The 24,186-nt window shown below is 46.0% G+C and overlaps 1 protein-coding gene and 1 long non-coding RNA gene across 2 annotated transcripts; both read left to right on the top strand.

Annotated features, from left to right (window-relative positions):
- The first annotated feature begins 1,016 nt into the window (after window positions 1–1,016).
- On the top strand, window positions 1,017–16,472 carry LOC142089977 (membrane-anchored junction protein-like). The gene is made up of 7 exons (XM_075167115.1): window positions 1,017–1,140; window positions 5,631–5,676; window positions 6,955–7,030; window positions 8,784–8,909; window positions 10,262–10,293; window positions 11,105–11,214; window positions 16,247–16,472. The coding sequence occupies exons 1-7, from the start codon at window positions 1,031–1,033 to the stop codon at window positions 16,371–16,373; spliced, it is 627 nt and encodes a 208-aa protein (XP_075023216.1). The 5' UTR covers window positions 1,017–1,030; the 3' UTR covers window positions 16,374–16,472.
- Window positions 16,473–18,338: 1,866 nt separating this feature from the next.
- LOC142089978 (uncharacterized) lies at window positions 18,339–22,496 on the top strand. Its single transcript, XR_012676371.1, has 3 exons — window positions 18,339–18,494; window positions 19,040–19,138; window positions 20,605–22,496. It is a non-coding gene; the product is annotated as an uncharacterized LOC142089978 (long non-coding RNA).
- Window positions 22,497–24,186: the final 1,690 nt, after the last annotated feature.

Raw genomic sequence — 24,186 nt, 5'->3', positions numbered from 1 at the left:
CGCCCCCGGCTCTGGCACCGCCGCTGGGACCCCTCGCCCCAGGCGGGCACCGGCCCCTCGCCCAGCGGCGGGGCGGGGCGCGGACCTCCGCGCCGCTGGGGGGCGCGGCCCTCTGCCAGCGCCGCTCGTGCTGCTCGGCTCGGTCCGGGCTGGCTCGGATCGGCTCGGCTCGGCTCGGCTCGGCTCGGCTCGGCTCGGCTCGGCTCGGCGCCGCTCCGCTCCGGCCGCAGCCCCGGCCCGGCCCCGCCTGAGGCAAGGGCGGGCGGCGGGGCCGGTGGCCGTGGCGGGGGCTCCTCCCCTTCAGTGGAGCGGTGGGCTGCCCGGTGGTCGCCAGCGCCGGGGCTGCGCGGGCGCCTCGCAGGCCGGCCGCGGGGCGGAGGAAGCGGCGGCATCTCCCCGCTGAGCAGGCCGGGGCGCTGGGCCGGCGGCCGCGGCGGGTGCCGGCCTTCCCCCCGCAGCCCCGGCCAGCCCCGGCCCCTCCCTGCCGCCCCCGGGGTTGCGGGGCAGCAGGGGACTGCCTCCCGCTGGTGGCTGTCGGGCGGAGGCCGGGGGGCACCGGGGAGGCGTGCGGGTGTGGAGAGAAACGAGTTTCTCCTGGCTGTACCCGCAGGGGCTGCAGCGACCCACAGCAGCCGGGGGTGTCCCTCACAGCCTGGTGTGGGTAACGGGCTGCGACCCAGTCCTGCCCGGGCTTTCTTGCCAGCCCTCGGAGCAAGAGGCCTGTAAAGCTTCAGGGTTGTTGGTAGCGACATTTCCAGAGCAGTGCAGCTGGGGGCGGGGTAGCCATCGGCTCGAAGGCTGTCCTCTAATCCTGCTCGAAAATACCCTGCTTTATTGGAACGGACACTTGAATCAGCGGTTTTCTGACTTGCAGGAGATAGGGGAAATCTGTTCTCTCTGCAAATGTCCTCTAGAGGAAAAACGCACATAATCTTTTCTTCTCATGTGAGAGTGAGATGTGGTGAAGGGTTTTAGTAATTTACCTTTGACTCTCCTGCTTCCCTAGGCTGGCATTCAGGGAGAAGGAAAGATGTCGTTGAAGCCATTTACCTATCCGTTGCCTGAAACAAGGTTTCTTCATGCAGGCAGGCTTGTGTACAAATTCAAAATCCGGTATGGTAACTTCCAACAGGTAAGCACGTTAAAGCTGCCAAGTCAGCCTGCATTTTGATGACTGCAGGTAGCAGGGAGTTAATATGAGACCCTAAATTCAGGTCCTGGGGGCTCCTCATTTTCTGCCTTCTTTCACTGGCCGTGAAAGTGGTCACTTAAAAGTTGCTACTGCACTTGCGCAGGCTGAGCATTGGGCTGAGAGAGTAATGTGAGCTGTAAGAAATGCTCCTGTTTCACTGCCAGATGTGGATTTTGTGCTTCAGTGGAAAAAGAGGCTGTTTTTACTGACAGTATTTTGAAATTGTGTAAGTGTTTAACTGGAAGCTCTAGAGCCTTTGCAGTGGCTTAATCCCAGCCGGCAACTGAGCCCCACACGGCCGCTTACTCGCTGCCTCACAGTGGGATGAGGGAGAGAATCGGAAGGGTAAAAGTAAGAAAACTTGTGGGTTGAGATGAAGACAGTTTCTGGCAAAAGCCGTGTGCGCAAGCAAGGCAAAATAAGGAATTGATTCACTGCTTCCCATTGGCAGGCAGGTGTTCAGCCATCTCCAGGAAAGCAGGGCTCCGTCACGCCTAACGATTACTTGGGAAGACAAACACCATAACGCTGAGCGTCCTCCCTTCCTTCTTCTTCCCCCAGTTTTATTGCTGAGCATGATGTTGTGTGGTCTGGAATATCCCTTTAGTCAGTTGGGGTCAGCCATCCCCGCCTTGTCCCCTCCGAACCTCTTGTGCACCCCCAGCCTACTCGCTGGTGGGACGGTGTGAGGAGCAGAAAAGGCCTTGTGTAAGTACTGCTCAGCAGTAAGTAAAACATCCTTGTGTTATCAACACTCTTTTCAGCACAAATCTAAAACATAGCCCCATCCAAACTACTGTGGAAAAAATTGACTCTCTCCCAGTCAAAAGCAGTAGAGCCCTGGAGCTCTGTACTCAACGTATGTACTTATTTCTTGGGCTGTCTGCTGTTAGCAACGTGCCTTGTGCTGGCCTTGCGATCTGGCGCGCCAGTATGGGTGTAGGAAGAGTCTTTGGAAACTCACTGGCTGCTGGCAGCAGATGTTTGTTGTGCTCTTGGGATTTTTTCTCTCAAGGTTCCCTTTCCACTGCCACTCCTCTTTCAGATGTGTTTGTGGCAAACCTGTCCAGTTGTTTTGAAACAGCAGTGTGCCTGTCCTGCAGACAGAGGGGCTGAGCAGGACTTTTAGGATAACTGCTTCTCTCAGTTTCTAGGCACTCTAGTGGCAAACCTGAGAAATGAGAGTGAAGGGGAGAGTATTTTAGTGTGTGATACTGCTGGCACGCAAGGAAGAGAAAGGAAAACAGCCTTTGGGTGTGCAGGGGACAATGAATAGAAGGGTTGTGGGAGGTAACAGTTCTGTGGTAAGCCTCAGATAGGAAGTTCTAGTTAGTAGCCAGCAAAGTAACTAAAGCACAGGGTGCTGAGTAGTCTGGTCAGATGGGGAAGATGCCAAATAAGAAAAGAGGATGGTGTTTTAGAGGTGAAAAAAAGACTTTCGGTGAGGGTATTGCCCTGGCGGAATCTGCTTGTGTCTGCTGGTCAGACACACAGAGATGATGGGCAAGTGCTTTTGTGAGTGGGCAGAACCTTGATCAGCTCACTGAAGGAGGGCTAGAGCTTTTAGTTTGAGAGGGGACTCAGAATCCTGGAGGCTGCTATCTATAATAATCACGGAAGTTTGAGCTACTCTGGCAAAAGGAGCTGGAGCTGCCCAGTTTTAAGGGTAGTATTCCAAAGCAGGTGCTTATAGATTGTGTCCTGCTGAAGGAGTGTTCTGTAGAGCTCAAACTTGGTCTGAAACTTTATGACCTGTTGCTGTCTCAACCTCTGATAAATACTTAATAATGATAGTATTCATAAATATTAATAAAAAATCCCCAAAGCAGTGCCTCAGCGTAATCTGGCTCCGTGTGTACAGCTGCGATCATCCGCAGACAGCAGTTCAAGGTTGATGCCCTCGCAGGCTTTTGGAAGGTCTTATAAACTGCTAAGGTTAAATCTTTTTTCAGATGGTGGCGACCATGCAGAAACTAGAACTGAGATCCTTTTGAGTCAGCAAGTATCCCTGCATCAGAGAAACGGAACAGCATTGTGCCATCTGGAAAACCCTGTTTTCATGCCAATGAGGTTGCAGCAGTGCTAAAATGCCATAGGCCATGACTCAAGCATCTGCCTATAGAGTGGTTTTATGAGTGTGAGTGGATTTCCTTTTGCAATCAGATGTGCACAGACATTGCCAGAGCCTGGGTTTACTCTGGAAGTGACTGTTGTTAGCTGCAGAAGAATGGGAGAGGATGCGCTATGAACATCATGCCAATTAGGCTGTCTCCAGAGTTGGAGCTGCATTAAATCTCATGCCACACTTGTCTCCCTTTTCCTTTGTAGAAGTAGGCTGGCTCTTTGAAATTCTGTTGCATGACTTTATTTTGGGATGAATTGAAACGCAATTGTTTCTTTAGCTTTGCTTATTAGCATTTTGCTGGAATAGTGTCAGATCCAGGAGGATTAACCTTCCTCCTTGTTTTGTTCTGTGTGTTGATTTTGGAGAGGAAGATGTGTTGTCTGTCTTGTGGTGCCGTGTAGTGTTCAGAAGATCCTTGCAATGTTGCTCTTGTCTGTGACTAAGCTCTTTCCCTCAGCGTAATCCCTTTGGAAGGCCCTGTCAGTAGCGTGCATATGTTTCTGAGCAGCCTGCAGGTGTGTGATCCCCTGATGGTAAAGAGAGCGCTACATTTGTTTGAGTTTGGCAGTCCGTCATTGCCCCTGCACGTCTCACGGTTTGTGTGCATTGCAACATCAGTTCTTGCAATTCATTGTTATACTTGAGGGAACAGGGCGTGAGACTTTTGCAGCACCTTTTGTGTTTCATAATAACTTCTGGAATCGGTAGTGAGCTCATCAAGTCGGTCTTCACGTCAACACGGTCAAACATAGCAAAAGCAGCTCCTTTTACAGCAAAACTCGTGAAACTCTTCCCCATTGTGTCATGGTTGTGGTGAATAGGGGGTACTTATTCAAAGCATCTGGATTCACTTCCAATTCATAAGAGAGAGTAAAGGAGTAAGTCCTAAGTGCATACATAGCCTAATGCCCAAAGCAATGCTGTCAGTCAGCCTGCAGATTTGGGAAGTGAAACTCCTTTTGCCCACAATAAGATGGTGACCGATCTGAGGACAGGTTCCCAAAAGAATATTGAAAGAGTTGCAAGAGCTGATCCCAGCTGATGATAGAGCTGATTACCTACACATGTGTGCAGGCTTTTGCTGGAGTGAGGTCATCTTCACTGAAGGTCTCCTGAATCCCCAGGGAAAACCAGGTAACCATGAAGGTTCTTCCCTTCTTCAGCGATTCAAAGATGACTCCGTTTTTGCATCTCTACACTCCAGGCTTAAAAGAAAATAATCACCCCCTCCTCCCCAAGCCCCCCCCACCCCCAACCAATGAATCCCCCGCCGTCAGATAGCAGGTCTTGACATGCTTGTCAAGAGACCCTGGCTGGTGCCTTGCTTTCTTCCATTCTTTCCACCCTTGTTTCCTCATCACCATGGCAATGTCCCTTCCTGATTCGTACTTTTGTTTCCCTGCTGATTCATGAAGACTTGATGACCACAGCGTAAGTCTTGGGTGGATGATATGTGTCCTTCTGCTGTGGCACGCTGTGTAATTCCTGTCATTAACTTGTTCTGTATCAAGCAAGGAGAGCGCCTTTCTGAAGAGGAAGGAAAGTTCTCATCTCTGAGCAAGTTCTGGCTGGGGACCCTGAATGTGGAGAATATGAGAATGGCTGCCTACCAGACCGTATACCAGAGAATACCTGCATGCCATAATTCCTTACACTCCACTTTATTTACTTATTTTGAAGTAACAGTTATGTGATTTGTTTACTTTTTAATGGGTTTGGATTTTCTTTAAGACCTTCTCTCTCCCTGTGCATTTTATTGTTGGCCAATACCTAGCAGCAAACAACTTTTAAGAAGATGGCTTCCAAAAGATGTAGTTAATATTTGGGAACACCGTTTGATGCAGGCAGTACACAACTCCCAGCATCACAGGGCCTGACTCCAATGCTGTGAAGGCCCGTTCCTCTGCAGGTTTGCACCGTGGAGGGGATTAAGAGACGTGTCCTGCCGGTTCCTTCTTTTAGTCCCTCGAGCAGAATGGCATCGCAATAGGCTGGAAGACAGAGGTGCTGGTTTGTGGGCACCTTGTCAAAAAGACAATCCTAAAGGTTACTGAGAATTGACTGAAAAGATCTGATCTCCCATCCTTTGTATCCTCAGACACATGAAATACAAATGGGCAGAAAATTCTCAAGAAACAGTCCTTGTGGAAAAATGGATGGTTTTTTAGAACAATAAATGAGGAATTCATCTGCCTGCTAAGTATTTTCTCTGTGCAATGGGAATGATGTTTTGTTGCTGTTTAAAGTCTTACAATGAATGTAGCTGTATTGCTTTTTGATTGGGGTGGGACTAACTCTCTGTTTGTTTCACAGTGCTCCTGATCTCGACAACACTGAAAGTGCTGTCAAGGAGTTAGAGGTAGGAGATGAAGCAGGTCCATGGGACCTTAGCTGAATGTTAAGCTGAGCAAATGTTTTGTTTGTTATGGGACTGAGGACATTTTGTCAAATGCAATGTTTCAAGTGAGAATCATGGGGAACTTCTCTGGAGAATATGGGGGTGAAAAAAGTGACGTAAATAAAAATGTCATCAACAGGCAGCATTAACATAGGCAAGTGATGTTTTTATCTGAAATATTTCAAAGAAGCTACTGACTGTTAAAGTTGGACAATGAAAACTCCTATTTGTCGAGCTAGTTGCACCCTGTTCCTTTCTGATTCCTGTTCAGCTTCATTCTGCCAGTAGCACTTCCCTAGGTTTCACTCTCAGCCCCAGACCTGACCAGTGCTTTTAACTTCTCAGGCTTGACTAGCTGTCAAACCCTCCTATTTTTCCAGGAGCTGTGGCAGTACTGGTGAGTTAGCTTGACAGAGGCTGATCTAATGCTCAATTGCACGTGCTTTCCTTGTAACTCCTTGTGGAGCTGGTGGAACCAGTGGCTGTTCTTCTGATGATGCCATTACTTTGTGACCAAGCTTGGTCGCAACCGATGAGCTCTGTTGTTGTCATCTTCTTCCTGAGCCAGAAGAAAGCCCCTGCCATTCCCGAGGAAATGAGACAAATATACTGCCTGCTTAAAAATGCTCCTATTACTTAATTTTAAAAAATCTTCAGAGTACAGCCATAGCATTATAAATGTTATTGAAGAAAATGTGCTGATTTTAATTGATATGGAAAATTATCGTTTAATTTTTTTTTCTTTTTCACTTCTGAAAATATTGAAAGGTGTTACTAGAAAAAGTTTCCCATTTGTAAAGCAGGAGTTTGTTGGGGCTGAATTACAGTTCCTTTGTAACTGATTTGGGTCAATATTCAAAAAAAAGAGGAATATGTTTGTTTTTGAAACAGGTCAATACTACATGCGTTTTGCTGGCAAAAAGGAGACTTCTTACATTTAAGACTTCTTAAATTTAAAAGCACACCTCCATTCTCCATAGTAATGCTTCTGTGTTAATTCAAGATTCACTCACTTCAATTTCTGTGAGTCTCTTAGTGCAGTGCACTCTAAGGTGATGGGAGGGAGCGGGGCGAAGAAGGGGAGGAGGAAAAGCAAAATACCTAGAACCCGCTCTTCCACGATTCATGCAAACTGTAAAGTAATTTTAAATTTTTCCCAAGCCTTGAATCTGTACTTGCCATGGAATTGTGGCTATCTTGTTAATATTCTTCCTTCCTTTCTTTTTTTGGCCTCTCCAGGAAGCGATTCGAGTAATCCTTGGAAATCTTGATGATTTACATCCATTTTCTACAGACCACTTCACTATCTTTCCATGTATCCTTTCTTTGCTACTCGTAAAAGAAAAGGTTCAATGACTTGCATCTGTTGGGCATTGCTTAATTTGACATTCATGTCTAGTAGTGTGCAGATCTTTAGCTGGAGTACGACTCCTTTGAGCTTTGCGGTTTTACGTTAGCTGAAGAGCCTCCTCAGTTGTTGCCTTCACCAGAGAGAGAACTGATGTGAAAAGAGCGTTTTGCAGTGTTTTCAGATGAATGGCCCTGCGTTCCAAATGAGATTTAGCCAGAGAAAATGAACGTGTATATATAAAGTCACAGGAAGCCCACCTAATGCGATTGCAAGCAAAGCTAGTGCATTGCTTAGAAAGGTTAATAAAACGTAAAACACACCTTACAGGCTCAGCAACGTTGGCCCACTAGTAGAGAAGACTGCAGTAGTTTTCTTCTAAGGTACATTAGGATGAAATAGTGTAGTTGCTCTAGTGTAAAGGGTTAAAAAGAAGTGACTCTCCTGAGGCTCTTGTTTAAGAGAAAAGTAAGGTAGCTGAATGAGACTTCAGTCCTATGGTGTGTCACTTTGTGAATCAGATCAGGCCCTTTGGCATCACTTCTTGTGATTCTGGGTGCCCAGGAGTAATGAACACCCACGTGTTTCTGCCTCCAAGGCATTCCCTTCCAGTCTTGGAAGACTGCGTTATTGCCACACCTCGTAATAGCAGGCAAGAACGAGGTCATCCTCTTTCTCTGTCAGAAGCTGGTACGTATGATAGCAGCTTATTCCTGTTACTGCCAGGACGAGAAAGTAGCCAAGAGCATCGTCAGACAGGAAGCACCCAAACAAATGAAGCGTCATTGTTGGTTTGCTTGTGTAAAGCTCAGCCAGTTTTGCCTGCGTGCTTGAGGAGTGTTTGATTCACGAACTTGTAATGCTAGAACTTGGAAGTCCATCCACATGCTCAGCCAGCGCTGGGCCCTGATGAGAACTGCAAGCTCAGAGGCCTGGCGTGATGAGTTGTCCTGCAATCTGTGTGTCAGGCTCCTCGCTGTAGCATAACTCTTGAGTCCTTGAAGGCAAACTCAAAGGAGCAATTTCATCCCTTAAAGGAACTGATAGTGTTAGTGTTTCGTCTAGGCAAATCTTGGGCCCCATCTCCAGTCCTCAGGATGTTAGTTTCTGCTAGCAAATGGACTAAAAGTATTCGTTTTACCTGTTTCCTCTTGAGATCGGAGGCATGCAGGGAGGCTGCTGTCCAGTGTCATCCATTCTTGCGTGCATGAGCTCCTTTGTGTCAGAACTGCACCCACAGGAAGGAACGTCTGTAACTGTGGCGGTTGTCATGTCAATTATCTTTTTTACTCCCATTTTGAACTGTGAAGTAAATGTGATGATGCTACTCCTATGAATCCTAGTCCTTTTCAATTTTTTAAATAATTTTTAAAAGAATTACTTTTTAGTTAGGAAAGCTGATGAGGTTTTATTCATAGGGTTGGAACAGCCTGGCATACTGTTTCTTGCGGGAGAATGTCAGGACTGAAGCCAAATACAGTTAAGGAAACACAACACTATTGATACAAGTGACTGATGGGAGAGTGTCACCTGGATGAGTGTTTCTTGTAATGTGTTACTAGTGTTTTTTCACAAAGTTCATACTGACAGGTTGTGTTTGCTCGCTTATACACATGTGCAGTGTGATATGACTTTTGAAGCTTTACAAGAAGACGTTGTCAGGACTCCTGCTCTTTCGAAATGTTAGTGCTATGTTCTTAAGTCTTATTGTTGTTCTCAGATTTGAGTAAATGGGAGAGAGTATCGAAGATGAGATTCAAACATGAGACTGTCCATCTTGTGCCTTATCCCTACATTTGCACTATGTATCTAGAACTCAACTCATTTCAGCAAAACGTATCTTGTGGTAAGTCTGTATGGTTATGTTTGGATAATTTCTGAAACATCTGTGATCTATGTCTTGCTTTTCCGTTTCCCTTCATCTACTGTGTCTTTGAATGAGAGGGAGCAAAACTGGGTGCAGTATGGCTGTACCGTGGATATGAAATAGAGCAGAAGAGTGTGTTCTCTTTTGTCCTGTATTGCTTTTCTAAAATTTCCTGAATCTCTCTTTGCCTTTTGAACCACTGCTGACTCTTCAGCTAGTATTTTTATGAAGCAATGCCCAGTGGCTCCCAAGCTTCATTCTTTAATGTCAGGAGCTAGGCTGGAGCCAGCTCATGCGTGTGGAACGCGTGTTTTTCTTCCTTGTGCTTGACTACGTTTGTTGACATTGAACTTCACACTCTTTGTTTCTGTTTTCCCAAAGAAAGAATGCATTTGTTTTTCTAAGTAATGATAGTAATGATGGTAATAATGCTTTTGTATAATTAGCAAATGTTGTCACCTCACTAGTGTCTCATTTTCCAGGTTTTCTGTGAATTCCCTGAACAGCCTCAGGCCCCAGCTGAGACCTCTGTGGGACTCTACATTTAACCTCCTCTGTTGTGAAAACGGAGTGTTTATTCTTACTATTTCCTGTTCTCATTATTGGTCTCTGGGAAAAGCTGCTGGTTTTTCTTATGACTGCTTAGTAGATATTCTGGTCTCCTTTATAAAATGGACAAGTAGTCATTTCTTAGTCTCACCCATTTGCTTGCGTGTAGCATCCCCTATCAAACACACCATGTTTGGATGTAGAAACTTCTAAACGTGGAGAATTCACTCGCGGCCCTGTACGCCTTGCTCCAGTATTTAATTGCCTTCCCCAGGTAGTTGTACAATGTTTCTATTCTAAAATTATGCACAGCATAACGTGCTGCTACTTTCAGGCACTGATGTTTCAAGTTTCTGTTGGCAGGAATTTTTCTTCAGGAAAATATGTTATGGATCCCATGCATTAGAGGTTAGCTGGCCAATATGCTCTGGAGGCTATGCTCCAGATGTCCTTGCATCTTCCATCTGGTGCCCAAAACACAGAATGATGCCAACAGTTCTTCAGTTCCTTCTTCTCTTCTGAAGACTCCTTTGACTTCTTCAGGAAAAGTAGTTGTCCCCACCCCATCGACACGTGGTATTCATAGCCAGGAATTCTAGTTCTGAAAGAGCTGTATTTGCAGTTTTTCAAGTTCAACATATCATATGCAAGTCCAGCATGGTTTCTAAGTAGTTTATCTTGTTCTCAGAAAGTGAGGTGCAATGCAAAAATGTACTTTTAAGTTGGTTAAAGAAAGTCCAGTCACCAAATATTCACCAAATTTTGTAATACCTCTGTTACAGGTAAAGAAGTAAACAAGGGCAGTGATGAGCTTGTAAGTTGTATGTGTGGTTTTGGTTTTGTTTTTTTTTTTTTAAGTTATATTCTAAATAGTCTGGAGAAGCAGAATATGTATATAGGCGATGCTATAGTTCTCCTGTTTCTGGGTGTCAGTCAGGCAATGTAAGGTGGCACTGAATTGTCACCTAGAACTGCCCAAGTTGAGAGAAATCTTCCTGTCAATTCCGTCGGACTTTGAATGAAGTCCTGCCTCAGGACCTGAGAGGCCTGCTGGCTTCAGTTAAATGTGTTTTCTACAAGTCTGAGCTGAGCTGTCCAATGGTTTCTTCACTGTGAGAGTCTGTATGAGGTCAATATTGCTGCATAATTAAGTAGTTTCCTAAGTGCTGTATGTGTCATAAACAACAAAGTTAAGCTTCTTTGGCAAGTTTTTGTTTAATGAGAGCTCAGGGTAGGTTTGTTTTCAATATAGGTAAGTCTCTGAAGATGGAGTGAATTAATGAAGATGTCCTGTCCAAATTCCCCCAAAGAAAATCCCACTGCCTCTGCTAGCATTACATTCTCGCTAATTACATTCCTAGGCCCTCCTCTAAAAATGGAGTACATAAGATGTCCTGGAAAGCAGTATTTCTTGTTTCAAACTGTTGAGCATGATTCTCTGGATGGCCTCTCAGTGCTTATCTCCTGTTCGAATAAGGAAGCTAATCTTTTATTCCTGAATCATTTTTTGGTTTTCATTGTATAAACATGAACAATTTTGCAAAATATGAATGTAATTAACTCTCTTCTAAAATAGAAGAGTCAAAACCAAATTTTATCATTACCAAGTTTGCAATGATTTGAAGGTCAAGAGAAGAAATGAAGCGTCAGAAAGTACTGCAGTGGAAGAGATGGTGAAGAGGAGAAGAGTGGAAGTCAGATTAGAGACCTCATGCCCCCAGTTGGGTATGGACAGGTGAGTTGACTACAAAATAGTCTTCCAGCGCACGTATCCATATTTTTAATGTCTCTGGTACCTTTCTCGTATTTCATTCCTGTGTAATCCTTTGCCCCATTTGTCTTCTTCCTTCTCTTCCATAGGTGACAGAATCTAAGCAGCATTGCCCATATTTGGAGAAAAGTTGTCATATGCTTTCAGGTTCCCATGCCATTAACTAGAGGTCTTCCTGTTTATCTCCTTTGTGTTAACGTTATTGTGGCGAATAAGGACACGGACTCCGTCTGAGAGGGCACGAAGACGAAAATCCCTTTATTATACAGCACAAGCGCCTTTTTATACCTCACATTATGCCACGTATGCACTCCAAAGAATTCCCTAGTACATCCCCTAAGCAAAGGTCATCTCGACACTCTTCCGCTAATTTCCTTATCTTTGTCACGCCCTCAGAACCGTTAACTGCCACCTCTTATCTCCCTTTTTCCCACAGCTTCTTTCACTTTCCATCTTCCCATGGCTTCTTGTTTACCAACGCTATGATACTGCTTGTACTCTCAGGCATTGATTCCTCCACAGTTATCTGTAGAATCACAGCGGGATGAGAACTCAGCAACTAGACAAAGCAGTGCACTGGCTTGCACACCTGAGCCAGAGATGACAAGTTTTGGGAAACTGGGAACAGTTTTCTAGCTGCCTCCCAGCCTGTTCCTCTGAGTTGGCTGATGAATGCTGCCTCTCAGCTTGAGGCTGAGGTCTATATCTGTGGATTTCAGCATCATTGAGGTTTTTGGGACCTTTGATATCATCGAGTCCAACCCCTCCTGCTCAAGCAGGGTCACCCAGAGTTGCCCAGGATGTGTCCCCTCAGGTTTTGAGTGGACTCCAAGGGTGGAGACGCCACAACTTCTGTGGGCAACCGGTTGCAGTGCTTGACCACAGTTGTAGTCAAAAAGTTTTTTCTTGTGTTCAGATTTAATTTCATGTTTTGCAATTTGTGCCCTTTGCCTCTTGTCCTGCCAGGAGGCGCTGCTGAGGAGAGCCTGGCTCCTTCTTCTTCATTCCCTCCCATCAGGTGTACATTGATAAGATCCCCCCCGGAGCCTTCTCCAGGCTGAACGGTCCCAGGTCTCCCAGCCTTTCCGCATATGAAAAGTGCTCCAGTCCCTTCATCATCTTTGTGGCCCTTTGCTTGGCTCACCCCAGTCAGTCCTGCGTACCGCTCTGGGGCCTCCGACATAAGAAGGACATGGACCTGTTGGAGCAAGTCCAGAGGAGAACCACGAAGATGATCAGAGGGCTGGAGCGCCTCCCCTATGAAGACAGGCTGAGAGACTTGGGGTTGTTGAACCTGGAGAAGAGAAGGCTCCGGGGAGACCTTATAGCAGCCTTCCAGTACCTGAAGGGGGCCTACAAGGAAGCTGGAGAGGGACTTTTTGTGAGGGCATGTAGTGATAGGACAAGGGGTAATGGCTTTAAACTGAAAGAGGGTAGATTTACATTAGATATAAGGAAGAAATTCTTCATTATGAGGGCGGTGAGGCACTGGAACAGGTTGCCCAGAGGAGTTGTGGATGCCCCATCCCTGGAAGTGTTCAAGGCCAGGTTGGATGGGGCTTTGAGCAACCTGGTTTAGTGGAAGATGTCCCTGCCCATGGCAGGGGGGCTGGAACTAGGTGATCTTTAAGGTCCCTTCCAACCCAAACCATCCTATGATTCTATGATTCTATGAGTCCCAGTCTTGTCCTGGGGAGCTCAGTCTGGACAGAGCACACAGACTGGCCTCAGCAGTCCTGAGCAGAGAGGAAGGATCACCTCCCTCGAGCTGCTGGCAAAACTCTTCCTAATGCAGCTCAGGATGTTGTTGGCTGCCTTCAGCACAAGGGTGCAATGCTGGCTCATGGTGGCTGACTTCAAGCTTAGTTCTTGACTACCTTTCAGAGGCAGGCCCAATATTAGTTATAGTCTAGCAGGCTTCTTTCTTTCATAGAGTGTAGCTTTTAAGAAAAGAAAATTCGTGTCTGTACTTAATATTCACAAGTACCTGGCAGAGAGTCCCAGATCCAGCGTTGTGATCGGAAGTGTTTATGCTCACCTTTCCCCTTCCATGGCGATGTACAGACCATGTCAAATCATCTCCCTTGTTGCCTTATATTCTACCCAATTCCCAAATGTATTTCATGCAGAGATTATAATGGGAGAAGTCTGAAGCCCGTTCTTTTCCTGCTCATACAAATGTAGTCCTTTCATTTCCCTCCCCCCCAGGAGTTTCTACTCACAATAAAACTGCTGGAAATGAGTGAAGAATGAGACCAGGATCCAGAATGCTTTCTAATCTCTTTTAGCCAAGATGCGAGTTGTAGATTCATAAAACACAAGGCCAGAAAGGGCTATTTCATGATCCAGTCTGGCAGTTCTCTTTTAGTCCTGTGTCTTGCCCCAGAAGTTACACTATTGCAGAAAAGATTAAAACAGTTAATAATTCTCAAGCGTATTCTTGATTTCAAAATTAAATTGGTGAGGCATCAACTTCAAGCCTCCTGTCATTTTCTTCCGATTACTCTGTTAGACTGAAGAGCTCATGCAGTCTGAGCATTCCTCCTACCCCGGGAAGGAGTTTGTCTACAAAAAAATGTTTTTACAAATATATTAATGACAAAAAGAGAGCCAAGGAGAATCTCCATCCTTTATTGGATGCAAGGGGGGAACATTGCCACCAAGGATGATGAAAAGGCTGAGGTACTTAATGCCTTCTTTGCCTCAGTCTTTAATAGTCAGAGCAGTTATCCTCAGAGTACTCAGCCCCCTGAGCTGGAAGATGGGGACGGAGAGCAGAATAAATGCCCCATAATCCAAGAGGAGGCAGTTAACGACCTGCTACGCCACCTGGACGCTCACAAGTCTATGGGGCGGATGGGATCCACCCGAGGGTACTGAGGGAGCTGGCAGAGGAGCTTGCCAAGCCACTCTCCATCATTTATCAGCAGTCCTGGTTAACACGGGAGGTCCCAGACGACTGGAGGCTTGCCAATGTAATGCCCATCTACAAGAAGGGCTGGAAGGAGGATCCGGGGAACTACAGGCCTGTCAGCCTGACCTCGGTACCGGCGAAGATTATGGAGTGGTTCATCTTGAGGGCGCTCACAAGGTATGTGCAGGACAACCAGGGGATCAGGCCCAGCTAGCATGGGTTCATGAAAGGCAGGTCCTGCTTGACCAACCTGATCTCCTTCTATGACCAGGTGACCCGCCTAGTGGATGAGGGAGAGGCTGTGGACGTGGTCTACCTGGACTTCAGTAAAGCCTTTGACACTGTCTCCCACGGCATTCTCCTAGAGAAGCTGGCAGCTCATGGCTTAGACAGGTACACTCTTCGCTGGGTAAAAAGCTGGCTGGATGGCTGAGCCTGGAGAGTTGTGGTGAATAGAGTTAAATGCAGTTGGTGGCCGGTCACAAGTGGTGTTCCCCAGGGCTCAGTTTTGGGACCGGTCTTGTTCAATATCTTTATCGATGATCTGGATGAGGGTAGTGAGTAATCCCTCAGTAAGTTTGCAGATGACACCAAGTTGGGCGGGAGTGTTGATCTGCTCGAGGGTAGGAAGGCTCTGCAGAGGGACCTGGACAGGCTGGATTGATGGGTTGAGGCCAACTGTATGAGGTTCAACAAGGCCAAGTGCCAGGTCCTGCACTTCGGCCACAACAACCCCATGCAACGCTACAGGCTAGGGGAAGAGTGGCTGGAAAGCTGCCTGTCAGAAAAGGACCTGGGGTTGCTGGTTGACAGCCAGCTGAACATGAGCTGGCAGTGTGCTCAGGTGGCCAAGAAGGCCAACGGCATCCTGGCCTGTATCAGAAATAGTGTGGCCAGCAAGAGTAGGGAAGGGATCGTGCCTTGGCACTGGTGAGGCTGCACCTCAAATACTGTGTTCAGTTTTGGGCCCCTCACTACAAGAAGAACATTGAGTTGCTGGACCATGTCCAGAGAAGAGCAACGAAGCTGGTGAAAGGTCTGGAGAACAAGTCTTATGAGGAGCAACTGAGGGAAGTGGGACTGTTTAGTCTGGAGAAGAGGAGGCTCAGGGGAGACCTTATTGTGTTCTACAGCTACCTGAAAGGAGGTTGTAGCAAGATGGGTGTTGGTCTCTTCTCCCAAGTAACTAGAGATAGGACAAGAGGAAATGGCCTCATGTTGTGCCAGGGGAGGTTTAGATTGGACATTAGGAAAAATTTCTTTGCTGAAAGAGTGGTTAAACATTGGAACAGGCTGCCCAGGGAAGTGGTTGAGTCATCATCCCTGGAAGTATTTAAAAGATGTATAGATGAGGCGCTTAGGGATATGGTTTAGTGGGCATGGTGGTGTTGGGTTGATGGTTGGACTCGATGATCTTAAAGGTCTTTTCCAACCTTAATGATTCTATGATTCTACTGTAATCAGACCACCTCTTGATCTTTTTTTCTTTTTGGACAAACACTTTTGCTCATAAGTCCTCATGGGGGGTTTAGATTTGTGTTTTCTCTATTGAGTGTTGAGTTATGAGAATCTCCAGGTGTCACTCCCCAGTGATGCTGATCAAAGAGCACTATTTTGTATGTGAAGCCAGGGTTGTTTTTCCACAAGTGCATCACTTTATACCTCTCTGTACAGAGTTTCCTCTGCCATTTTATTGCTCCATGACTGAGTCTTGTAAGATCTTTCTATGGTTCTTTGCGACTTGCCCTTCTCTTTGTGTCAGTAACCTTGTAGGATTTGCAAGCTTTCTCAACTCACTGCTAATCTCCCTTTCCATGTCATGTAACATTTTTTTTCTCTTTAACTGCTTGTTGGTTTTACTGGAAAAGCAGAAAGCCTAGTACTGGAATGGGTGCGTATTTTCATTTTTTAAATGGGACTTTGAAACATGAGTACAAATACAGATTAAGGGTATCTATCTCGTTGGCTAAAGGTACTAAAATCCTGATTTCTAATGAAGTACTTGGAGTAGCCATTTACAAGATTGTTGGCTTTTTGTGACTTTTTGTAAACTCAGTTCTTACTTATTTGACTTATTTTTAGAACTGGAGCCGAGTGTGTTCACCGTATGAGTAAAGCAAAGCATGGATTTGAAACGGTAAGCTACAGAATATTCAGAAAGAGACAACAGCATCTGCTTAGTCCTAGATTCTTAAAGTGGCAAGCATAAAAATGCCTTCAGGTAATTTTTCTTCCCTTTTCACCTGCATCACTTGCATCAAGACATTTTTGATTCCTGCTCATCAAACTTAGCCAAGGGATGAGTTTTACAGGGAGATGACACAGGCTTTTCTGACTGTCTAGCTACAAACTCTAGGGGTGAGCTTAGCCTCTCAGAGATGAGCCTGAAGGATGCCCTGCCTTGTCTTCAAGACTCCAGTCCTCTTTTACCTCAGATGCCCCTTTGTGCAGAACTCCATGAAAGGCCAACAGTGGGTGCTGACACCTTGACACTGGCTTCAGTGTGAGTACTTGCCACTCCCCACCAGTGTCCTTTCTCTGTGCAGATGGCCTTGCAGGCATCTCCCTCTTCTTGAAACAGTGTCCTGACTTTTCTCACTGTGGCATCAGATTTATGACAGGATTGTTCCAGAGGGATTGGCAGTTGCTTTCTAAACCCACTGTTCTCCAAAGACCTTGCAGGAGGGGAAGATTCTTTCTCTTTTAGCCCACAGGCTAAAAGCCTGCTCTGACAGAGCTGCTGTCAGGCACATCCTTTAGGTAACAGGGTCTTCCCCTGTTCTCCTGCTGCTGGCTGTTGCCCATCCTCCCAAATGTCCCAGTGCATTTCATCCGTTTTCTGGATACTGATAGCCATTCTAAATTTAGAATCATAGAATCATAGAATCATTAAGGTTGGAAAAGACCTCTAAGATCATCGAGTCCAACCATCAACCCAACACCACCATGCCCACTACACCATGTCCCTAAGCGCCTCATCTACACGTCTTTTAAATACTTCCAGGGATGGTGACTCCACCACTTCTCTGGGCAGCCTGTTCCAAGGCCTGACCACTCTTTCAGTAAAGAAATTTTTCCTAATGTCCAATCTAAACCTCCCCTGGCACAACATGAGGCCATTTCCTCTCGTCCTATCGCTAGTTACTTGGGAGAAGAGACCAACACCCACCTCGCTACAACCTCCTTTCAGGTAGTTGTAGAGCGCGACGAGGTCTCCCCTCAGCCTTCTCTTCTCCAGACTAAACAGTCCCACTTCCCTCAGCCGCTCCTTATAAGACTTGTGCTCCAGGCCCTTTAGTTCAAATCCCTGCCACTCTATTGTCTTCCTGGCCTCTTTCTCTCTCCAACTCTTAGGATAGAGTATTTTCTGAGGAGGCAAACTCATTCCTGTTGGGATTGTCCACAAAAGAAGTTGTCTGGTAGTATAAAAGGAACAGCCTCTTCTCCCTCTGTTTCTTGGGAGTTGAACAGTTGCATCAAATACCTGGATTTCTGCGTGTTTCTGCATGATGACATGCTGCCCCCATTTCAGGAACCTTTTGGACCTCTCCACAACTGGCTGAGCCTTTATGCAAATGTCGTCTGTGGGTTTGCTTGAAATCTCAGATGGCCGGGGCATACTGCCTGCTTGCTCCTGTTAGAACTGGTTTCAAAGGGCCAATCCCAGCATAATTGCTCTGCAGGGATTTACTACATACACAGTAGCCTGCAATTTCAAGTGCTACTAGTTGCATGGTTACCTTCAGCCTGCACAGATAAACTCCTGTATTGAAACTGCCCTCACCTTGCTCCTTGGGTATGGGCTGCAGTGGACCCTTTTGTCTCTGCTCTCCTCGTGTCCATTTAATGGGCAGTCTTACCTGAGCATGAATCAAAAACTGGGGGCACTACAAAACGGTTTGGATTTGACCAGGATTTGGTGGTTTCCAAATGAGGTATTGAATTCATATCCTCTCTGACTTTAAATTTCAGCAGCGTCCTTACTAACTCCTGTTGGTGCAGGTAGTGCCCAGGCTGAGGACCCTTGAGCTGCCAGCACTGAGTACTGCTTGCTCCAGCACTGGGTGCCTGGGATAACAAGCGGCAGGAGTGTAGGCAGGATGCCTGCAGTGGCTTTTGGGATAGCACGTAGGCCATGAGTGATCGCTGAGTTTTGCTTTGTTTCTCCCACCAGCTGGGACAATTCCCCAGTACGAGGTTAAAGAAGGAAAGGGAAGAGTCTGATGCAGGTCCCAGCACCTCCTCTGCCTGTATGGGCGTCTCTGCTTGGGGACAGACACGTCAGGAAGCACCCGGGAGACGTGTGCTGGTGCTCTGTGAGCAGACGCTGGTAAGCTAATGTATTCCCTCTCTCCGTGCACTAGTATTATCTGCTTTCTGTGGCAATTTCTCTGTAGCAAGTAGAGGAATGGAGATGATTTCTGAAGCCTTCCACTGGCCTGCTTCACCTCTTCTGATTGCATGTGCCTCTTCTTTGAGGAGAGTCTGCTTTTATCATTTGGCATACTCTTTCTCAGATCAAAATGAACTGTTCAGTGGTGGCTTGTTTGGGACACTTCTGGTTCTCCAGGTTGGATTCTCCAATCTGCACTTGATTTGCTTGGGACAGTGTTTAGGGAAAAGAGAAGAGTAAACTTGCCTCAAAAGGCTGAAAGCAGGTTTTGGTTAGAGTCACATCCCTGGTTCTCTTCTAGTGTATTTTAGCTTTCTAATGAGACTAAAATCCAATGAATATTGGATGAGCTTGATAGCAGTCGTATTTGCCACTACCATATTTTTGTAATAGACTGTGCTCTAAGTGGTAAATGTGTTCTGCTTGCTGAGCACTGCTCCGAGAGTAAGGTGTTAAAAAGCTGGTGTGCTTTTCTTCAACAGCTGAGTATGAACCTAAGCAAGAAGCAGCAGCCTCTGAGGGAGAAGGACATTACAGTCAAGAGGGAGATGGTGTCCGATTATCTGCACACATCCAATGCTGTAAGTATTTCTGACCCTCGCTGTTGCCTTCGGTGCTGGGGTCATTGCGAGGAGGCACTACAGGATCTGTAGTGGCCCCAGCACAAAAACTCCAGCTGGCTTCTAAATAAAAATTTCAGAAGTTTCTTGAGTTAAAACATGATCTAAAATGGAGTCCCTCTGAATAAGGTGAAAGAAATGTGCATACACGTTAAATCTTGCTGGCAGTAGTATATAACACCACAATTATTTGTTTGGTTGCTTATTGAAGACTTGCAGTGAAGTGATTGATCATGCAGTAATTAAACCAATATTAGATGATGATAAAGATTCATCTGTTATGTGTTTCACCCTTTGGCCAACTTTCATAGCTTGGTTTTTACAGGAACAGAGGGAACCATGGTGTTCTGTAGCCAGTGATGGCATCTTTTCTTTGAATACAACTTTTTACAAGTTCCTGAAAATTCACTTTGTTGCTCAGACTAAGGTTTTTACTGCAAAGAAAACCTTGATGCTTTGTATCTCTTGATATGTTCAAAAATCTTTCTTTGCAAGAGAGAAAACTAGTGGACAATCAATACATTATACCTCAACAGGTGTCAAAATCTGAAAAATAAAATACAATTTTGCAAAGTGACCTTATTGCCAAATACTGGGCTGAAGAATACTGCTTTGCTAAAAGGCACTTTCAAAAATGGAAACATTGCTTTCTGTTCTGCTGGCTATTTCACCCCACCCCCCCCCAAAACAAAAGGTGAGAAAAAGCAAGCTAACTTAATTCAGGTTTTTCTAATTCTGCTTCTTGAAACTCATTTTAAAAATTTTTTTTAGATTATAAGTAGCTTTTATATATTAAAAAAAAAAAAAGTCCAATGACAAGCCCACTGGCACACATTTTCATTTGGAGTGAAGCCATCTGCTGTCTGTAAGCAAATCTTATGCCATAAATCTGGATTAAGCCCCAACTGCTGCGATATCCTTTCAAAACTTTGGCCAGAGATCATTTTTAGAGGGGGGGAGGAAAAAAGGTATCTTGGAACAAGATTTCTGGTATAATTCTTAAGTATTCTGAGGTTGAGGACTAAGCTATTGCATGTATCTCTCTGAAATCTCACTTGATGTTTTTTTGACAGTCTCTCTGAGCAGTTTGCATTGAGATGTTGCATTTGAGAGCTAAGTGTTTATATGCTACTAGATGAAATACCTGCTTTCTTGACCGTCTCCGCTTTCTTGACCCTCTCCGCTTACTTGACTGTTTTCAACTAGCCCACTCCCTCTTTACTCTCTTCCTCTATAAACTCTGTTTTAACAGATTCCAGCTCAGCCCTTTTGTCCCGCTCTTGAGTCTGGCAGGCAGTCCCTGCCCTGGGTGTAATCTTGGTTCCTGCAAGTGCTTCCTCTCCGCTTGCTGCTCCTGCCCCCCCATCCCTTGGGCTGTTTGCTTTTTAATGGCAGCTGATGACATTCACACATCCTCTCTCCTACAGTTCTTGGCGTTGACTTGCTGTCTTGGGATCCCATCATTTTTTCTCCGCAAGACTTCTGGAAAGTACTAAGATTCCCAATTTCAATGTGGTGCTCCGTTCATGAAGAAAATGTACCTTTTTTCTTCCCGCCCCTGTCTTTTTGTGGCGTAAGTGTGCTCAGTTAATTAAACTTGACCATCTGCCTTCTGGATCCCCAGTTTCTGAAGGTGGGACAGGGAAATTGAGGTTCCAGCATATAAGCTCTGACTCTTCACTTTGAGATCCATCTAAAAAGTCACAGGGCCCACGAAGTTTTGTGCAGTTTTGGTTTTTGCCCACCTGCCTTCATCTCTGAAAACGCTTCTGATTTCCCTTAGTGGCAGAAGGTGATGCAGGCAAAATTAGTGACTGTTCCCCGTAGTGCAGGACGTATGCAATTGGAGCGGTGAGCTTTGGCTAGGTGCTGCCAAGGCTGGGTGAGCTGAGGGTTAGGAAGTAGGACTTGCAGATACCTGCCCCTGTAGAAGCAAGAGCTCTTTGCAGTATTACTGGAGCAAAATATTATATGTGTCAGAACAGTAAATTCTGGCAATATGGTTATATCATGTTATGGAGGAGGCAGGACGAGAGCTGTCTGAAACTACCAGACAGAAGCCCATGGCTGGTAGAGTCCTGGCTGTCTTCCGTGTATTGTTTCTGTGCAGACCTGGCTCCTGACTTCCCAGCTTTAAAAATGACCGCATGTAGATTTTTTGGGTGTCAGTGCCATACTGCCTCCTCCCTGGATCACTGTGCTGGCTGTCCTGAGCAAACACACAGCTATCAGTGAGCTCCCTGGGATGAGGAAGAGCACAAGAGGAAACAGAGGCTTAAATGGCAAAGCTGCTTCTGGGCCTCTTGTTTGTGGAGCAAGGAACTACAAATACATTGCTGGATGTCGCACGTTCCAGCTATTCAAGAGTATTGGCAATGCTGTTGAACACATCCTTTCTACTGCTGGCCCTGGTGTCTGCATCAATAGGTCCGAAGGGTCTCTGGAGCAATCTGGGGGCTGCTTCTGGCTCATAGTGTCTACAGGATGAGAAAAGCCCATGCAAGCAGCTTTCCAGTTAATGTCCTTGTCTCAGGATCCCATTCAGGGCTGTGTGTCAGGGAGCTGATACAGCCTGTTTTCAAAATGCCCTGTATATCTAGTTCACGGGGCTCGTTACCTCACAGCAGAGGTGACTGATGCTACTGGTTCATGAAGGAGAATAAGGCCTGTCTGCCAGGGACTTAGGTAATGGCATCTGGAGTTGGAGAAAGGTTTCAGTTATTGGCTGGAAGTGGGGGTTTTTCTGGGGCTTTGTCTTTTAATGTGACTCCTGCGTTACGGGTCACAGCTTTTGGATCCTGTTCAGTAGCTGCTCATGCTGGATATCATCTCAGGTAGGCAGGTGAATTTCTCCTTGACTGTTCCAGAAGCATGTACTTTTTTTTCAGGGTAAGATTTGGCGTTCAGTGCATCATCAGTTAAGAATTTTCCATGTTTAGTTTCTAAGATGCAGAGGCAATGTTGAGATACACAGGCATAGTGCAGCAACTTCTCTTCCTTTAAAGCAGACAGACATCATTCCTCATACTCAGGGAAGACCTTCCTGTTAAACAAAAATTCATTGCAAGAATACCAGGAGATGGACAAGCACTGGCTTCTTCTCTTGACAGAGAAATTGTTCAAATCCTTCATTACTATCAAAGGTAGCTTGTGGTTTAAAAAAAAAAAAAAAGATTCAAGTGATTTGGGCATCTGTGACATTTCAGGACTTGTAGCTGTGCTAGTTTTTAACCAAAGCATAGGCTGGCCCAAATCACAGCGGTTGGAAGCAGAATATAAGATTGATTTCTTTCAACGCACAATGAAGTGCTAGCCCTTTTCTAGGCACAAAAGCACAATAGTCTTTTCCATGTGTGATTTAAATACCTCATATGGTTAAATATAAAAGTTAGGAAGAGAAGAATGGGTCTTTTGGACAGAGTGGTACTTTGCTTGCAGTAAGGGTGTGAAGGTGCTGTGCTGTACAGTGTGACACCAGCACAGCCACACTGAAGGCAAAAGAGGATGTCCTGTAAAACAGGGACAGATGTGGCTCTGCTCCCTCTTTCAGGTACCCCTGGTGTAAACCTGCAGACAGCTCCTATAAAGAGCACCTTGGAGCACTGCCTGCCTCACAGACATCAGAGCAGGCACTGGCTGAAACACGTGCAAGTTGCCTGTTGTGTGTATAATGCTGTCCTGGTTCCGGCTGAGACAGAGTTAACTTTCTTCCCAGTAGCTTGGGGGGTGTGCTGTGTTTTGGGTTCGGTGTGAAAGGAGCGTTGATGGCCCATTGATGCTTTGGCTGTTGCTGAGTGGTGCTTGCACTGGGGTGGGGGGGTGGCGGAGAGCACAGCCGGGGTGGTGGACCCAGCTGGCCAATGGGGTATTCTATACCATGTGACATCATGCTCAATATAAAAACGAGGCGGGGGGGAGGCTCGCCCCTCGTCCGTGACACGCGGTCGGCGAGCAGTTGCATTGTGCATCATCTGCTTTGTGTATTCTGTTATTGTTGTTGTTCTCATTGTTATTATTTCAATTATTAAACTGTTTTTATCTCAACCTGGAAGCTTTCCTACTTGTGCCCTCCCAATTCTCTCCCCCATCCCACCAGAGGGGGGGGTGAGCGAGCGGCTGCGTGGGGTTTATTTGCTGGCAGGGGTTAAACCACAACAGTCCTTTTTGGCGCTCAACATGGGGCAGCGAAGGGTTGAGATAACAACAGATTAATTAGAGCATATTAAGGGATTTATATCTGTTAACATATTAATTTGTTCTGCACCATGCTCTTGTTTTAACTGTGCCTGTTAAAGATTGGAGTTGGGTTTTGTAGTCTGCTGTGCTCTGCAATGATTAATGATGTTTTGCCTGGGAGATTTGTTACTAAAATGCTGGCATTGGGGGTTATTTGGTATTTGGGATTTGTAATGAAGCCGTTACTGTATTTCGGGTACCACCTCATGGAGACCATTAGCAATTATACCTTTTCCTCTGAGAGATTTTTTATGGAGGAAATAGAGAATGGCACCCTCGCTACCTTCCTCTATGATGTCATCTCCTTTGTTAAAATAACTTGTCAGTACCTTGAACGTCCCTGGATAGTTAAGATACATCTATTGGTACTCCCTGGGATTATTGTTTTGGTTTTATCCAAGGTTAGTAAGCTTATAGAATGTCATGCAGAGACCTGCCCCAAGGCTGGATAGTTATGAGTGGCAGGGTGAGTGGGATAGCATGGGCAAGTGCCTAGGACGGTGGGCACCCCCACCGAAGTTTTAGAACTTCACCCCTGAGCAAGTGCAGAATCCTGAAAAATCAGTAGAATATTTGGAAAAAGTATGCTGTCACCCTGGCCGTTCCAGGGAGACACAAATCACTGCAATGTGCTGGGGCCTGGCCCACGCCTACCGAGCCCTGTTTAACACCACTCAGACCCCCAAGGGGAAGAAAACGTCTCTGCACCTGATGACAAAACAACAGGCCCTGTGGCTACCCCACCCCCCACGGCAGGCACAGCGGCCACTCCA

Source organism: Calonectris borealis, chromosome 18 (assembly GCF_964195595.1).
Source record: "Calonectris borealis chromosome 18, bCalBor7.hap1.2, whole genome shotgun sequence".
Lineage (NCBI taxonomy): Eukaryota > Metazoa > Chordata > Aves > Procellariiformes > Procellariidae > Calonectris > Calonectris borealis.
Note: the sequence above shows the minus strand (reverse complement) of the source record. Positions and strands in the feature narration are given on the sequence as shown.

What these genes read in the sequence shown, in the direction of transcription:
- LOC142089977 (XM_075167115.1), top strand. Translation starts at nt 1,031, where the DNA reads ATGTCGTTGAAGCCATTTACCTATCCGTTGCCTGAAACAAGGTTTCTT. An exon ending in GTGCTGTCAAGGAGTTAGAG is followed by an intron (nt 5,677 to 6,954) that starts GTAGGAGATGAA and finishes TGGCCTCTCCAG; the next exon opens with GAAGCGATTCGAGTAATCCT. An exon ending in CCACTTCACTATCTTTCCAT is followed by an intron (nt 7,031 to 8,783) that starts GTATCCTTTCTT and finishes TGTTGTTCTCAG; the next exon opens with ATTTGAGTAAATGGGAGAGA.